General features: G+C 37.4%; 1 protein-coding gene and 1 long non-coding RNA gene across 3 annotated transcripts; both read right to left on the bottom strand.

Moving 5' to 3' along the window:
• Positions 1–6075: 6075 nt before the first annotated feature.
• Positions 6076–6680, bottom strand: LOC147280301 (uncharacterized). Its single transcript, XR_015123211.1, has 3 exons — positions 6620–6680; positions 6412–6449; positions 6076–6328 (listed from the first exon to the last, which is right to left on the bottom strand). It is a non-coding gene; the product is annotated as an uncharacterized LOC147280301 (long non-coding RNA).
• A 7352-nt stretch (positions 6681–14032) lies between these two features.
• LOC147280300 (uncharacterized) lies at positions 14033–17832 on the bottom strand. Of its 2 annotated transcripts, none has more exons than XM_086251366.1 (7): positions 17559–17832; positions 16784–17108; positions 16033–16686; positions 15739–15936; positions 15046–15570; positions 14722–14907; positions 14033–14634 (listed from the first exon to the last, which is right to left on the bottom strand). In XM_086251366.1, exons 2-7 carry the CDS (start codon positions 17072–17074, stop codon positions 14278–14280), a joined length of 2211 nt encoding a protein of 736 aa, XP_086107492.1. In that variant the 5' UTR covers positions 17075–17108; positions 17559–17832; the 3' UTR covers positions 14033–14277. The 2 variants fall into 2 exon arrangements, with proteins under 2 accessions (XP_086107492.1, XP_086107493.1); XM_086251367.1 differs by having other exon boundaries at positions 15775–15936.
• Between the last annotated feature and the right edge of the window lie 1004 nt (positions 17833–18836).

The following is an 18836-nucleotide window of genomic DNA, read 5'->3' as shown; positions in this document are numbered from 1 at the left end:
ATAACACTGATGACAACGTGCATTAAAGGCACGTTGTAAAATACCTTATTTCGCAACGTGCATCAGCCGCACGTTGTTAAACGCATGTTGTCAAAAGACATTTTTCTTGTAGTGACGGGAAATGGCGAGCCTAGTTACCTGCCTGCTCGTGCATAGATTCGCTCTACACGGGAAGTGGCGAGCATCCAGCCTGCTCGTGCATCGATTCGCTCTGCACGAGAAGTGGTGAGCATTCCTGCTTGCTCGTGCATCGATCCGCTCTACATGAGAAGTGGCGAGCATCCCGACCTACCTGTGCATCGATTTGCTCTATACGGGAAGTGGCGAGCATACTTGTCTGCCCGTGCATCGATTCGCTCTGCATGGGAAGTAGCGAGCATACCTGCCTGCCCGTGCATCGATTCGCTCTGCACGGGAAATGGCGAGCTTATCTGCCTGCTCGTGCCTATGCACGGGATGTGGCGAGCTTAATTACCTCAGCGTATGACCAGCAGTTTTCCCTAGGTACTAGTGTGGCGTGAGGTTTCAATTGTGGAGTATTTTGAGAGTATTAATTGTTCTTCAGAGGTCGATTTACAGTTTTGAGATGATTTAAAAATGGATTTGAGAAATAGTTTTAAAATTGGGGGATTTCAATAAACGATGTGAGTAAAATTAGATAGATTGATTTGTTGCTTTGCTTGCCTGTATGCTTTTGTTGCTAGGATTTGGTTTGACTGTGATTTGGTAAAGTCTAGGCTTGAATCCTGAGGATGAGAATGTTGATGATTAGCATAATTGAGATTATGGGTTATGATGTGTGGTTTGGATTATCGCAAATCAGTTAGAGATATGGTATAGGCTTATAAATTATGTTTGAGGTTAATGGTGGATGATTAAGCTTGAATTGTTGGAATGACTATTACATTTTTACTTATGGGATTTTATTGTGGAATTAAGAAAATTTGATTTATTTTGATGCTTGAATCATTGGTGAATGAAATTATTATGTGATTAAGTAACTATGGATTTTATTGTGGATTATATTTGAGTATGGAAATTGAGGAAATTATTGAGGTTAGTTCATTAAGTCTTTTCACTCATACGAGCTCTAGTGAGCTTACCAGGTTGTTTGTTTAAATGACTTGGTGTACCATGGATATGGTACAGTGTGGTTGATGTTTTGCAGGTTAAGCAGGCTGAGGAGGCAGTGAGGAGAAGTCAAGGCAGTGGAACCCATTTTGATTTATTTAAACGTTTTTATACAGAAGTTTTACATAAATATTTTATTTGAAAGAAATGTATTTAGTTATGTTTATGTGCATGGCTCAAAAGAAAGAAAAAATAGGTTTAAATGTTTGGTGTTTCAGTGTATTTATGGGCCTGAGGTTCGGGCGTTCCAGGATGACTGTACTCTATTTAATCTAAGGTATTTTTTAGTTATTTTTTTGACAAGTAACTTGTATATATATATATATATATTTTTTTTTTTTACTAACATATTTGTAAACAAAAGGCAAAGTAATAGTAATAAAAAATATATTGTCATGTTTTTTTATTAAAAAAGAATAAAAATTTCTTAAAAGACATATTTCAAAAATATTTTTACCAAATAAATACTTACTGTTTTTACTATTTTCTGTTCACTGTACCAAACATGTGTTTCACTGTTTTTGTTCTCATAAAGCAGTTCTCGGGTTAAGCTACCAAACGCATTCTCAAATCTCGAAATACATAATTCAATTTCTCGTTTTCGTTTTTTTAAAATCGTTTTTCGAAAATCATTCTGTAAAACGTTATTAGACGCATCCTTAAGCACTCTTTATTTTCACATAGGCTAAGATTGGGATCTCTTGGACCTCCAATTGGCTACTAACTAGGTTAATTGTTCTTGATGCAAATCTCTTGATCAAATAATTATTTAATTAAACTATAATTTATTGCACTAAATAATTCTAAATGCACTCCAATAATTGAAGCATAAAATGTACCCAACTCATTATGACTTAATATCGCCGCTCTGCCTATATATCCATGAACGCATTTGGATGATAGATCATTGTCCATTCACATCTGATCATTGACATTGTGGCTTGATTTAGGTTTCCAAGAAGATAGATACGATCATGTTGATTGGTCAGTTTCAACAATCAATCTTACTCAGGGGGAATATCCTTGTCCTTTGTCATACGGACAGAGAGCGAACTCTTTCTTGAAGATAGTGTTCATATACTCCCACCATTTACCCTATGAGAGGGGCTTACCTGTCCTAAGATACCAGTTGTGGTATTCCTCTCTCTCTATCTCTCTCCTCTTTCCCTTTTTCTCTCTTTTCTCCTTCTTCTCTCTCTCTCTCTCTACCGTTACACAAACCTGCCCCTATTACAGGGGCAGACAAGTTATTCTCTTAGCCTATTGGCTCGCATTGGTATACTTTAGTTCGCTATCAAAACTTAGTGGCCCATTTATAGTCTAATAGGCTAAGTGTGGAAAATGTGTCCATGTACTCTTCTCATGATTAAGAGCTTCTTATTCTTCACGATTGTGAACTTGTATTGAAGTATAATGATTTTATCGATATACAGTTCACAATTCATCAATACATCCTAGATACACTAGCTTCATTAATCTAGAGTCAATTACTCTAAACGGTTTGAGATTCACCATTCTCCAATTATAGAGTCAATTAACTACTCTTCTCAAGATCTCTTGTTTTGCATCTCTAGATAAATACATGAGATAAATACTGTTATGTATGTGGATAACCGGGAGCTTCTAGAATGACTGCAGGCATACAATGCCTCCACATCAAAAAAAAAAAAAAAATAGATAACCTGCTGAACTGGTAAACAAGTTTTACCATTTTTTTGATGCATCCCTCAAGATAATGGTAACTCTTGATCAAGATGTGGTAACTTACCATATTCTTGATCGAAGTTACCATTTTCTTGAACCAAACATCAAGAAAATGGTAACCAAAACCTTGCCTCAAACCAAGTTACCACTTTTTTGATCGTTCGATCAAGAAAATGGTAACTTGGTTCAAGAATGTGGTAACCAAGCCCAATCATGACCAAAATTACCATTTTTTTGATTTTTTTTCCTCAAGAAATGGTTACTTGTTCTCAAGAAATGGTAAGTTACCATTTTCTTGATCAAAGTTACCATATTCTTGAACCAAACATCAAGAAAATGGTAACAAATCAGTGAGGCAAAAAACGTTACCACTTTCTTGATCGTTCGATCAAGAAAATGGTAACTTGGTTCAAGAATATGGTAACCAAGCCCAATCTTGACCAAAGTTATCATTTTCTTGATTTTTTTCCTCAAGAAATGGTAACTTTTTCTCAAGAAATGGTAAGTTACCATTTTCTTGATCCAAGTTACCATTTTCTTGAACCAATCCTCAAGAAAATGGTAACCAAATCAGTGGGGCAAAAAAAGTTACCATTTTCTTGATCATTCGATCAAGAAAATGGAAACTTGGTTCAAGAATGTGGTAACGAAGCCCAATCTTGACCAAAGTTACCACTTTCTTGATTTTTTTCCTCAAAAAATGGTAACTTTTTCTCAAAAAATGGTAAGTTACCATTTTCTTGATTCAAGTTACCATTTTCCTGAACCAATCCTCAAGAAAATGGTAACCAAATCAGCCAAGCAAAAAACGTTACCACTTTCTTGATCGTTCGATCAAGAAAATTGTAACTTGGTTCAAGAATGTGGTAACCAATCCCAACCTTGACCAAAGTTACCATTTTCTTGATTTTCTTCCTCAAGAAATGGTAATTTTTTCTCAAGAAATGGTAAGTTACCATTTTCTTGATCCAAGTTACCATTTTCTTGAACCAATCCTCAAGAAAATGGTAACCAAATCAGCCAAGCCAAAAACGTTACCACTTTCTTGATTGTTCGATCAAGAAAATGGTAACTTTGATCAAGAAAGTGGTAACCAAGCCCAACCTTGACCAAAGTTACCATTTTCTTGATTTTTTTTCTCAAGAAATGGTAACTTTTTCTCAAGAAATGGTAAGTTACCATTTTCTTGATCCAAGTTATCATTTTCTTGAACCAATCCTCAAGAAAATGGTAACCAAATCAGTGGGGCAAAAAATGTTACCACTTTCTTGATTGTTCGATCAAGAAAATGGTAACTTGGTTCAAGAATGTGGTAACCAAGCCCAATCTTGACCAAACTTACCATTTTCTTGATTTATTTCGTCAAGAAATGGTAACTTTAGCTCAATAAATGGTAAGGTACCATTTTCTTGATCCAAGTTACCATTTTGTTGAACCAAACCTCAAGAAAATGGTAACCAAATCAGTGGGGCAAAAAAATGTTACCACTTTCTTGATCGTTCGATCAAGAAAATGGTAACCTCAGTCAAGAATGTGGTAATGAAGCCAAATCTTGACCAAAGTTATCATTTTCTTTATTATTTTTCTCAAGAAATGGTAACTTTTTCTCAAGAAATGGTAAGTTACCATTCTCTTGACCCAAGCTACCATTTTCTTGAACCGATCCTCAAGAAACTGGTAAGCAAATCAGTGGGGCAAAAAACGTTACCACTTTCTTGATCGTTCGATCAAGAAAATGGTAACTTCAATCAAGAAAGTGGTAACCAAGCCCAACCTTGACCAAAGTTACCATTTTCTTGATTTTTTTCTCAAGAAATGGTAAATTTTTGTCAAAAATTGGTAAGTTACCATTTTGTTGATCCAAGTTACCATTTTCTTGAACCAAACATCAAGAGAATGGTAACTTCATCACTGGGCCAAGAATCGTTTCGCATTGCAACTGTGTATAGACGAAAGGGCAATTGCATTCTCAGACTACTAAATACAAGCTCCTGTTTGACAATCAGGTTTTGACATGCAATCCAAAATTCTGAACAAAATTGCTTCTATAGTTATATACCAAATTACCAACTATGAATATAGTCTTAAGGTATAGGGTATTGGGTAAGTTATAGGATTTAAAATTTTAAAAAAACACAATAGGATTTAGGATATATAATATAGGGTTTAAGTTTAAGTTTCTAATTTAACCAAAACCCAAACCACTCATATTTATACATTTAGACAGTAACTGTGGTTCCTACTAATATATTTTGGCGGAAGCCTTTTAGCTCATTTCTCTTACAATTTGATTCCCTACAAGTACTTAACTTTTTCGTGGAGATGTGAGTTTGTGTAGTTTCATAAAGACTATAAATTTAATTGATCCCCTTGTAATAGTTTTGACTTAATAAACAAGCAATGTTAGAATCAAGCATTTACATGTTGCTGAATATCACTGGGCCAAAAAAGGGTTTCGCACTGCAACTGTGTATACATGAAAGGGCAATTGCATTCTCAGAGTGCTAAATACGAGCTCCTGTTTGATAATCAGGTTTTGACATGCAATCCAAAATTACACAGTTTGACTAGTCTGGAAACGCGCCAGAGGCAGCATCTGTTGAAGAATCTGCCTCCTTCTTGGACACATGGAACTCTGCATGGGATTGAATGATAGGTCTACTGCATCCTCGTGCACAACTGGGGTTCCTATAAGGCATATTATTACAGAGGCAAGCCCCTGCCCATGACATTATGTTTTTCAGCATCTCTTCTTAAATGAATGTATTTGTCTAGTCTAACATACCCAATTATCCTCTGCTAGTTTAAATTGGAGTACCTGAATATTTACTAACGAACATGAACTTATTAACGTCTCAATAACTTAATTGTCATAATTTTCAGGATGCACACCGATACGTCATTTATTTACCAAACAATGCAGCCACGTATTCATATATACACAGTCACATTACTCACATCCATAAACAACAGAACGAACAAAATGCATAAAATAAAATGGCCAAGCATACACTTCATCCATAGTACTTAGATTGAGTCTTAGTACAACAATAACCAAGCAGATACCCAAGAAGCAATTCTCACAACATGAAAACTGCAAAATTAATCAAGAGTAACAGCAATCTTCTTGATTGTAGCCTGCCAAGTTTAGTGACGTCACAACCAGTTTTGCACATTATAATTACATTTGTTAATACGGGGAGTAAATTTCATCAAGATCAGGTGACCACGATGAGTCAGATGGCCACCATGGACGCTAATTGGCAGGGGTTCAGTCTGGCGATGACTCTGAATGATAGTCGTTCCCAGGTTCTTCATCCACCAAATCCAGGGGTCTGGACTGTTGAGATAAATCAGGGGCAGCTGACCCTTGTGATGAATCCGCGACATTTGACACTCCGGTATCTTTGGATGGTTGTGATGCCGAAACATTGGTGAATCCACAGTTCTTGTACTCATCTACCCATATCCAGCCATGGCAGTCAGCCTTACCCTAATACAAAACACATGCGTATGACATTTCAATGTTTTGGTTGCACAAATGGTTGGCCAAACTTAACAAAAACGTTCACTTACATTAGTCCCTTTGCATCCCCAGGCTGGGCGTTGATTACCTTCAAAATTGGCATTATATTGCATCGAACCATTGTTGTCACAGTACAAAAACATGACTTTAATTTCTGAACTTGAGCTATTTAGATATCAATGCATTACTAGATTTATTTCCTATTACAGTGAAATTGAAAAACAACACAAAAAATACCAAGACGTTAATTTCTCTTACCTTCACAACTTTTGACACCATCACCTTTAAACCCAGCAGGACACTTGTATTTGACCTCTCCATCATCATGTTTAGAGAAATAATAGGAATTAAGTCTGCAATATCTAGATATAAACAACTAGGATCATTAAATCTTGATCAAACCTTTTGAGCAACTTGAATGCAAAACCAGGAGCATTAAAAAAATCCACAATTTTTTTTAACCACACTTTTGCCTTCTCTATTTAATTTTCATGTCTTTTTTGACATAAACAAAAAATATATAGTTTTTTCGTTTTACCTTCACAGCTAGTGTAACCATCTCCTTTGAACTGCACACCATCAACTAGGGGGCACTCAAATACCCTCCTTCGAAATGTATCCTGAGTGTGCGAGCCGAAGTCCCAAAGAAGAGGAGTTAAAATACACGATTTTCTGATTTGTCAAAAAGCATGTGATGAGCTAGTAAGTTATGATCTATACCTTGCAGGCTGTGAGGTTGGCTGCTTTATTTTGCCAGCAACCACCATTGTTATCCAAGCACGCATTCGTCTCAACATCTACCATGAATAAATAGTGAACACAACATTCAAGCCCAGAATGAAAAAATAACAAACAGATAATAAAACACCATACTAACAAGAGGGGCTTACCAGTACTCAAACAAACAGCTGGCTCAATTGTCACAGTACAAAAGCAGCAATAAAAGTTATCAATTTTTCCTTCTTATGATGACATTTACATAGAAAACAAATTAAACAAAATAGATAAGAAAGTAAACATACCAGTATTCTCATCCTCAAATGCTCCTTCAACTGCAGAGTATGTTAATCAAAATATCAGTCTTCCTAGGTTTGTGGAACTCATTATAGTCCAATATGCATTAACACAATTCCTTGTAACTCATTACAGGCCAATCTGCATGACATGTTTGAAAATCTTTCCAATAATTCACACGCGACTACAAAAAAACTAATAAACCCCAATGCAGAGTACGTACTAACTACCCTTGACATACAAACCTACAAAAGAAAACCATAACAAGTGATAAATTTAGTTGAAAGCTACAAATTGATCTGAACCAGCATCATCTAAGGAAAAGAAAAGGCGAAACATTTCTCAAGTATTATTCAAATAAATTTCATCAAGTGTCCAATTACATCTTCTCTATTGCAAGTCAAAACCAACATATTCCCTTACTCATTGCAGTTCACTTAAAACATGCATCAAGACCTTACATAGCTTTATTAATTTCCAACTCCACAATTTACAATGATCCCAACCCAAAACATGTTCCTAAAAAAGAAAAATAGAAAATACTTCAACCATTAAAAGGAAAACCGCCAAAGTGATACAAGAGGTTCATACAAACAAGAAAAGTAGAAAGAAATACAACAAACCAAAACAACTACAAAGTAGAAACCCAATCCAGTAGACTTCTCATGTGAATTGGGTAGCCTAGGTAAACAAACACTTCAAAATTCCAAAAGCAAGCTAGTAACTCATTACCATACCTGCATATTCTCAGGAGAAGCCAACTGACAAAGAAATTCAGGGTTTTGCATCATTCCTCTTAAATGAGAACTGCAATCATTGATGCTATTTATTTGGGGGTTGGAGGCAAAAATCTGTTGTTGGGTAATGTTAAGAACAAGAATTTCACCATCAAGCGCCCATGTAAACAAAGTTCGAGTATCCTGTTTCAAAATCTCACCTCAATATATACACTTGGATATCTAATTATATTAGGAAAAAGGGATGAAATAATTTTAGAACTAAGGATTAAGGAAGCATATCAAAAACTGGAACTTCAGGCCAGATTTTTTTGATTTTATTCTTGCCTCAGAATATCCAGCGGAATTAAGTGTTGATCTATAATACCAAATCATAAAGAAATTTATAAAACCAACACCAGATTCACATAGATACAGAGAACTACCAAAAACCTACAACAAAATTCAACCAAATATACTTTGATTGAGAACATAAATAGATTTAAAAAAGAAAAAAATACAAAAACAAAAACAGAGATTGAATTGAGAGAGAAAGCTCGAGCACCTGATAGCGCCAGTGAGATCTACAAATTCAGTAGTACATAAAAGAACTGTTTTAGGGCTACGGTTTCTCACTCATATCTCCATAAATTTGCTGGAGGAGTTGGATATAGCAGCAACCAACCCATATCTCATGCGAGTGGGTACGTCGATGATGGTGAGGTAAACAGGGCCACTGCCAGTAGGTAAGGACAAGGCTATTTCCTTGTCTTTTTTTTTTTTTGCACTCTCTGTGAGATGCAAAACCCAAATGCAGAGCCGAACATGCCCAAAAACCAAACTTGTAACTATCCCAAATGCAGAAGGAAAATAAAAACCCCAAAATGAAAAAAAACCTTGATAAGCAGAAAATGGGAGACTCCAGTGTCGGACGAAGGTGTAGTTAATTTGAAGAAACAAACAAACCTAAGAAAACCCCTAATTTGAAGAAAAACATAAACCCCAAAAACCCCTAATTTGAAACCCTATTTCATAAAGAAGAAACCCAAGAGGATGAGGTAGAGAGAATGCTAAAAAGCGAAAGAGAGGAGGGATAGCCTACCGAGAGAGTGAGAGACTGAGAGGGCGAGGGCGGCGAGAGAGAGTCTGGGTGTGGCTAGGTTATTTATTTTGAATGGAGAGTGAGATGAGCGGAAATTCTGTGTGATTTGGGTTTTACCATTTTTTTGATGCATCCCTTAAGAAAGTGGTAACTCTTAGTCAAGATTTGGTAAGTTGCCTCAAGAAAGTGGTAACTTCAAAAAACTGTCTAAAACCCAAGTTACCAGTTTCTTGATCTTATATTCAAGAATATGGTAACTTCACATCAAGAATGTGGTAACCACCTACGCATGCAACTGTATATAGATGAAAAGGCAATTGCATTCTCGGAGTATTAAATACAAGCTCCTGTTTGCCAATCAGGTTTGAACATGCAATCAAAAAATTATATCTTGACCAAACTTACTATTTTCTTGATTTTTTTCTCAAGAAATGGTAAGTTACCATTTTCTTAATTGAAATTACCATTTTCTTGAACCAAACATCAAGAAAATGGTAACCAAATCAGTGGGGTAAAAAACGTTACCACTTTCTTGATCGTTGGACCAAGAAAATGGTAACTTGATTCAAGAATGTGGTAACCATGCCCAATCTTGACCAAACTTACCATTTTCTTGATCTTTTTTCTCAAGAAATAGTAAAATTTTCTCAAGAAATGGTAAGTTACCACATTCTTGATCAAAGTTACCATTTTCTTGAACCAACCATGAAGAAAATGGTAACCAAATCAGTCAAGCAAAACACGTTACCACTTTCTTGATCGTTCGATCAAGAAAATGGTAACTTGGTTCAAGTATGTGGTAACCAACGCCAATCTTGACCAAAGTTACAATTTTCTTGATTTTTTCCCTCAAGAAATGGTAACATTTTCTCAAGAAATGGTAAGTTACCACATTCTTGGTCGAAGTTACCATTTTGTTGAACCAAACATCAAGAAAATAGTAACCAAATCAGCCAAGCAAAACACGTTACCACTTTCTTGATCGATCGATCAAGAAAATGGTAATTTGGCTCAAGAATGTGGTAACCCAGCCCATGCTTCACCAAACTTACCATTTTCTTGATTTTTTTTCTCAAGAAATGGTAACATTTCCTCAAGAAATGGTAAGTTACCACATTCTTGATCGAAGTTACCATTTTCTTGAACCAAACATCAAGAAAATAGTAACCAAATCAGCCAAGCAAAACACGTTACCACTTTCTTAATCGATCGATCAAGAAAATGGTAATTTGGTTCAAGAATGTGGTAACCCAGCCCAAGCTTCACCAAACTTACTATTTTGTTGATTTTTTTTTCTCAAGAAATGGTAACATTTCCTCAAGAAATGGTAAGTTACCACATTCTTGATCAAAGTTACCATTTTCTTGAACCAAACATCAAGAAAATAGTAACCAAATCAGCCAAGAAAAACACGTTACCACTTTCTTGATCGATCGATCAAGAAAATGGTAATTTGGTTCAAGAATGTGGTAACCTAGCCCAAGCTTCACCAAACTTACCATTTTCTTGATTTTTTTTCTCAAGAAATAGTAACATTTCCTCAAGAAATGGTAAGTTACCACATTCTTGATTGAAGTTACCATTTTCTTGAACCAAACCTCAAGAAAATGGTAACGGAATCAGCCAAGCAAAACACGTTACCACTTTCTTGATCGATCAATCAAGAAAATGGTAACTTGGTTCAAGAAAGTGGTAACCCAACCCAAGCTTGACCAAACTTACCATTTTCTTGATGTTTTCCCTCAAGAAATGGTAACATTGGCTCAAGAAATGGTAAGTTACCATTTTCTTGATCCAAGTTACCATTTTCTTGAACCAAACATCAAGAAAATGGTAACAGAATCACTGGGCCAAAAAACGTTACGCACTGCAACTATATATAGATGAAAGGGCAATTACATTTCCAGAATGCTAAATACAAGCTCCTGTTTGACAATCAGGTTTTGACATGCAATTTAAAATTAGACAGTTTGACTAGTCTGGAAACGCGCTAGAGGCGGCATATGTTGAAGAAAGCCTCCTTTGACACATTTACTCTGCGTGGGATTGAATGATAGGTCTACTACGTCCTCGTGCACAACTCAGGTTCCTAGAAGACATATTATTATAGAGGCAAGCCCCTGCCCATGGCAGTATTTTTTCAGCATCTCTCACAAAAGGAATGTATTTGTCTAGTCTAACATACCCAATTATCCTATGCTAGTTTAAATTGGAGTTCCTGAATATTTACTAACGAACATGAACTTATTAATTTTAATCCTCAATTTCTGAAATAATGATTAGAACCCCCAGTTAATCTACTCATTCCAAGCACATGAAAAAGTAGCGTCTCAAACACTTAATTGTCATAATTTTTAGGATACATACAGATCGATTGTCCTCCTACGTCCAAAAGTTTTGCCTTTGAGCAGAAGTAGGTAGAATTTCTGAAAATGTTGGCTTGAGCCACATTTTTCAGAACTTTTGTTTTATGCATAAATCAACTTAGACATTAACTTCAACAACTAGGTGATGATTCATAAATTAAAGGCTGATTGCGAAGGCTATACACGCTAAGTAAAAATGAATGACATAATAACAGTGTGTTTTTTTTTTTTCTCAACTTGGGTGGGTTAATTTTAATAATTTTGGGCGGGGAAGAAATTTTGGTTTCAATTTCAATATTTTGGGCGGGGAATGAATTTCAGTTTCATAAAAACACATTTTTTGGGAGGGGAAGCAAATTTGGTTTCAATTTTAAGTTTTTGGGCAGGGAATGGTACTTTTGATTTCCACTTCAACTTTGTAGGGTGAAAATTGGTAATTTTTATTGGAAGCCTCCAATAAATGGCCAAAGCACTTCCGGTCATCCCACTATATACTATATCAAGTATATTGATCAAAATTAACTCAGACAATATATTAGAGGTCAATATCGGTACTCAAAAATCCTTTTAGATTGACAAGAAAACATCTTATGTTTTGTAAACCACAACATATGTATTCTAAAAGTTTTAAAATATGAATTGATTGCATGTCTAAATGTGATTGTCAAACAGGGGTGTCAAACTGCCAATTTGATATCGTAATTGCACATCGGGCTGGAATAGATTGACATTGCAATAGTATTTACTCCAAATGTTCATTTATCACAATATGCTAATAAGGGCATATCACTGAAGAAAACATCCGTGTGTATCCAAACATAATATTTACCAAAGTGTCAATACATATTTTGACAACATATCCACATTTACACATCAAGTACCAAAAAGTGCCAATACAGAGTTTGCCAATACACATGCTTGTATTTTGATGCCAGCTGCAATAATACCCCTTTATGTATTAACCAAACCAAAGTCAGCAACCTTGGCCCTCATGTCATCCCCAAGAAGTATGTTTGAGGGCTTTCAATCTCTCGTGCTGGGGTATTCTTCTCTTCATTGCTTTGTGGGACAGGGGAGCTGTTGTTCTTGCTGGCTGCCTTCTGTGAGGGGCTTTTGTTGTGCTTCGCTGCAAATTTGAAAAATAAGAATGAACTTCATTTAAGGGGACATGAGATTTCTAACCAATTTAAAGCAGCTGTAAGATAAGAATGAACTTCATTTCAGAATTTGATACCAATGCAAGGAAAGAAAGTCTAAAAAAAAAATTGACAATTTTTCAACCAATGCATAATAATCTGTATCAAGCCTATAAAATGTGCAGATGTGCAGCTAGTGTATAAAATGTGGAGCAAGTGTATGAAATTTGGGGCATACTAAAGCTGGATGTAATTGAGGTTCCAAGCAGCCAAACCAATCCTAATTGTACCTTTTTTTTAAAATGTTTTTTATTTGCATTTGCAAGTTAAAATGTTATGATAATTGGTAACTTATACTAATTAATAGATTAAGCATAAAGATCAGCAGTCAAAAGCAATTTTGCACAGTAGTACAAATTAACTGATTTGTAAAAATGTTTTTAAATGCAAATTTTGAGAACAAAGGAAGAACCTCTAACTTACTGAGCAATACAGAAGTATCATCTACTAATTCAAAATGATCAGAATATTTTAATCAAAGTGTTTGATTAATCAGAGTGTTTTAATCATGAATCGATACCTACTAAAATCATAATCTATATAAGAAGGCAAAAAAGTGGAACCACTTTTCCACAGCACCCCTCACCAAAGAAAAAAAGAAAACCAGAAAGCCTAATCTCTTTTTCCCGAGACTTACAGTCGTGGCCCAAATGACTGCATGTCCATTTTACGTTGGACAATTGAATTGAGAAACCTCATGAATTAGCTTTCAAAATCAATTAAGCGACGTCTGTAGCCAGCTAAGTAGCTATATCTATACATAGTCAATATTCACCATTAAACCATCTTATTCTTGGGCATGTCATCAACAATTTAAGAAACCTGAAGATAAAATAAATGATTTCACAACATGTTTATGTGTTTATTAACATTATTGTTTAGGTAGAAACTTGCCAAAAGCAGACATAATATACAATGGATTTATAAAATTTTGGGGTCCTAAATATTCGACGGCCTGAGATATGTAGTTATCTCATTCATTTGCCTACTTTCAAGACCAGCCTTAGACATAACCAACCTTTCAAGGGTTGCAAACCAAATGAAATCAAGTCCATAACGAAAATCAAAGACTGCCATCTTTGCCAACATAAAGGGAAAAAATTAGCAAGCTTAAATTCACATGCATTAAGTGGAGGGAATTTGATAACAATGCCACCCCCAAAACAAACTCACAGGCTCGAGGACCTTGCAGGTCAATGCAGACGACCAAGCAAACGAAACCCAGGAAGAAAAACAGAAGGCAAGCAAGCAAACGCAAAGAAAAGGCAAACAAAAAATATTTGATGCCGCGGACAAATATTGTAATGGATGAAAAGGTAAAATGTTATAATATTGTAATTAGATGAAAATGATGACATAAAATAGGCTGTGATTAATATTGTAAGATAGCCTCTTCATCGCTATCTACCTCCTGATCGGCCTCCCCGCCTTGGTCATTGTTAGGACTGTCTGTTTGCGCGCTTCTCTCCATCCGTTGATTCGGTGGAAGGCTACTTGACCTAGCCTTCAGAGAAGAATCAAGTCAGAGAAGCTGGCGAAGCAAAGCCTCTTCATCGCTATCTAACTCCTGATCGGCCTCCCCGCCTTGGTCATTGTTAGGACTGTCAGCTTCGTCCGCTTCCTCATCCTCAGCCATGTCATCATCTTCCTCCTCTTCATTTGCCTCTTCCTCCTCTTCATTTGCCTCTTCCTCTTCTTCATTTGCCTCTTCCTCTTCTTCATCATCTGTGTTGTCTTCATCTGCCTCCTCATGCTCCTCTTGCTCCCCCGAATCCGCTTCATCATCGCTTTCAGCATCGTCGTCATCTTGGGTATTCGATGGTAACCTAGAACTCCCCACGTCAGTTCTGCTGCCCTGCACCTTGGCTTCTAGTCCCCTCTGCATGAGTGAATGATAGGTTAAAATATCAAAAACAATTTTAACTTTAAAGTGAAACCAAAATTCATCAAAAGATGCAATACTCACTATCTGCGACTGTAGCGTGTGCACAAGCCGGTCAGATATAACCTTGGAAGTTTCCAGCTCGACAATCTTCCTCCGAGCTGTCGCAAGTTCCCGGCAAGCCTTGCTCAACGAATGGCACTTAGCAAACAGCAGGGATCTTACCCCCGCATGCATATCAAGAAGCTCCGCCACCGTTTCAGCACTCACCTGCAATGTTTGCATTAATTAGTCGACGACCATATTTACAAAGCATAATTGTTCAAACATACAATATGCACCATATAGCATTTCCCTAAGCATACTTGATCGTACACTATACATTAACCATAAAGACAACACACTTACACTTTTGCAATCACTGGGAAGCGGAAGGCATGCAGTGTGTTTGCCCCGAGGAATGACAAGCTCCTCACAATCTCCTTCTTCTCCCACACCTGGAACCGTGATGGACCTACTTGGCATCGGGATTTGACTGCTGACACCCTTGTCTGCCCGAGGTTGAGTACTTGGCATCACACCATCCCCTTCGTCCGTAGACGGCCGGGAGGTATGTTTGTACACCAAGTACTCCCTCCGAAACGTGTTGTAGTCAGGGCGGTCCGGATGCAATAAGTCTTTTGCATCCTTGCCTATCAATCCCTCGAGTTTTTCCTCCACCGTCAAACGAACGTCGTCCAACATGGTGGGCGGAGGACTGATGGGAACACATGGCTCCGGGGTCCCCAAGCTTTGCACACTCACTCTCTCGCCCAAGAACCAGGCAAACCCAGCAGGCCCTTCCAGAAGTATTCTCAGCCTGGTGACCGGAATACTGGCAGAGACATAGCTTGGCAGATCCGAGACATTGCTTCCCCAAGGGTGCCATTCAACCTAAAAATGAAAAGAGAAGGGAAATCAAACCAAGTATTCTTGTTCTAATTAGCAGTTATAAAATTGAGGACAGGAAATGGAAACACAAACCAAAAGTCATACAACGTACAACGGGTGAAAGGAATTGAACAAGTGTGTTATTTTTTTCCATTCTTCCTACTCATACACCTTAAATGGTTTAATCACACGTGGTTCCGAGGGCACCTGATCAGCCGTTAGGTTTGCGAGGGACTCAATCAGTCCAGCTGTGTCATGTGAGTTGGCTCGCACCCCCGGTGTAGCCAACCACCTCAAGCCTCGAGGCCATGTGTCCTTTGGCTTGGGATCACGTAAAGACACGGGCATCAAGTATTCGCACGCCCATATCTATCAAACAGTAACAAATAGCGGGAGTTAGTGTATATAAAAAAAACACAGCCAACATGGTGCAAACTTTCAAAATGAATTTAACAGTTACGTTACCTCCCATGCGCGCCAAAAGCCTCCCATGGTCCTGTTCTTCTTCCTTGAGATGGCATCCATGTTCCGATACAAGCAGGAAAGAGAGGGTGCGCCCCAATTGTATAAACCAATGTCTTCAACCTTCTCAAGACTTGGTATATACCACAGCCACACAAACTTGCTCTTGTCGTTGAGCAGGGTGGCGCCGAGTAGATGGAGGATGAAAAGTCTGACCATCCGATCTTCTAACTCGGGGGTACTGGTTGCGAACTGCCCGTACTTGGTATACAGGTCCTCGCACACCATCTTCTTATCCGCAGCCCGAGCAAACTCTTTACCAAATAACTTGGTAAGTCTCTTCTTATCTTTGTGGGCGTCCTCTTCATACTTCACCGGATGCCCACTAAACCTTATCCCGGTGATTGCGGCAAAGTCCAGCGGGGTCATGGTCAGCTCCCCAACTGTGTCAAAATGAAAGGTGTGGGTCGTGTCCCACCACCGAGTTGCCAAGGCAACGAGCAACCTTCTGTCCCGCTGGCCTTTTGAAGTTGCCATTTGGACAATGCCCCCAAAGCCCGCTGCATTAACCTTCTCCTTGCAGCTAGAGCTCAGTTCTTGCCACCAAGATCTCAGGGTCCACTGTTCGCCACAGCCACGAACAGATTTGATGTCGCACTGCAAGTTCAAATGGAGTATTTAAGATAAACCGCATTATGACTAACAACTCACTAAAAACTAACAAAAATCAATTTTAAAGGTAGCTGAAAATCACCATGGACGAGAGATGGACGTCCGTATCCAAGTGGAGCTCCTTGCTGTAAGGATTCCGACTTTGGGGCTTGTGGCCCTTGACACCTAAGCTTGAGCAGTCAGCAGGACTCCAAGCCTTGACTGTGGTCATTGACGATGCTCGTCGAACAACCACGTTCTCGCCAACACTTGACGACGGCATTCCTCCTGCCACATGACCTTGGCCCGTGGCTTCTGGGTTTGCAGCACTTGAAGTGGAAGCTTGGAGGTGATCTATACCAGAACCGCTGGTGATGTCGGAGCCCCTACCCATTTTTACTGGCAAGCTTTGTTCGTGGCATAATTTACTGTCAAGCAAACAAACAAACTTAATTTACTGGACATATCATTACACATAAAGAAAATTGTCCACATCTCTTAAGGATGACAACTGCTCTCTCTCTCTACCCTCCATCCGAAAAACCCATTACACAGTTATTCATAAACGAAGAAAAACAATTTCTAGCAACCTATAAACAATCAAACAACAACCAAGAACCTGAAACCAGTACCCAAACCAGCAAATCAGTATAGCATGACTCACAAAACCTGAAACCCCAACCCAACCCATAACCCATCATTGACAAAGTCACAGAACCCCAATTCCCAAATACAGATAAATGAATAAGCTAAAATCAGTAATTGAAAACCTAAATCAAACCCCTAATCCGAGAGTCACTGAATCACCAAATAAAAATCCTAAACCTAAATCCCTTATTTGAAATTTCAGAGATGAGAGTGAGAGAGATGAGACATACCTTTTGATTTTGGGAGAGATGCTAGTGAGAGTGAGATGCGACAGAGCCTGGGTGAGATCGAGATTTTGATCGAGCCTTTGCCCAAGTTGTGGGTGGGCTGGAGACTGGGAGAGAGGCGAGATCGAGAGAGTTCTCACCGGAGAATATATCGGCCGCCGGACGAGACTGTTCTCACCGAAGAAGATGATCGGCGCAGGGAGAGGGAAGAGAGAGAAGAGAGCGATCGCAGAGAGAGAAATGTAAGAGGGAATTACGTTGAAATGAACATCTGAAATTCTAACTCATTATTCAGGGTTTGGGTGGACACTGGGCACGAAAAAAATTAAATAAAAAAACCGGGTTTGGGGTTCTAATGGGGTTTCAATGGGGATTGGTTTGGGGTTTAGTAGGTTTGGTTAATAATCTGTTATTAAAAAAAAATTATTAAAAAATTATATATATATATATAAAACTTTAGTTAATAATTTGTAAAAAACAAATTTAGTTCATCATTTGACTTTTTCATTTTGAGTTTTTACAGTTTCCGTAATTTTTAGGTTATTAAAACATTAACAAATATAGTTTAGTTTAATTAAAACATTAACATAAACAAATATGGCTGGATTTATGAAAACATTAACAATATGTTTAGGGTATTAAAACATTAAAGTCATCAGTAAATATGTTTATTAAATAAATATGTTACTTTATGTGATCTATTTAATAAACCCTAAACCCCATAAAAACACCCTATACCCTAATAATAAGTATACATCATATCCTAGACCTTAGGGTATAGGGTATAGGGTATAGTATCTACCATATCCTAAAAATTTCTATAATTATATACCAAGTTATCAACTATGAATTATAGTCTTAGGGTATAGGGTATAGGGTAAGGTATAGGATTACAAATTTTAAAAGAACACACTAGGGTTTAGGGTATTATGGTATGGGATATTAGGGTATTAGGGTATAGGATGCTTTTATGGGGTATTAGGGTATTAGGGTATAGGGTAAAGGATTTAGGGTTTAGGGTAATAGGGTATAGGGTTTAGGGTTTATGATACACTACAACAAAAACCTTGATAAACATCACTTGTTTAATATCAATTATTGTAAAAAATAGATTAAAACATTTTAGATATCATTTGATTTGTTCGACAATATCTTAATTTATTAAGATATCACCTAATAATTTTTAATAATTTTTACGATATCTTAATTTTTTCCTACTTTCATTAAAAATTGATATCTAAACCCTTACGCCTTCCACTATGCCACATGAAAATGTGACCC

The sequence above is a fragment of the Dryas octopetala genome, chromosome 7, assembly GCF_963921425.1.
Source record: "Dryas octopetala chromosome 7, drDryOcto1.1, whole genome shotgun sequence".
Taxonomy (NCBI): domain Eukaryota; kingdom Viridiplantae; phylum Streptophyta; class Magnoliopsida; order Rosales; family Rosaceae; genus Dryas; species Dryas octopetala.
This window is presented reverse-complemented; position numbering and strand designations above follow the sequence as displayed.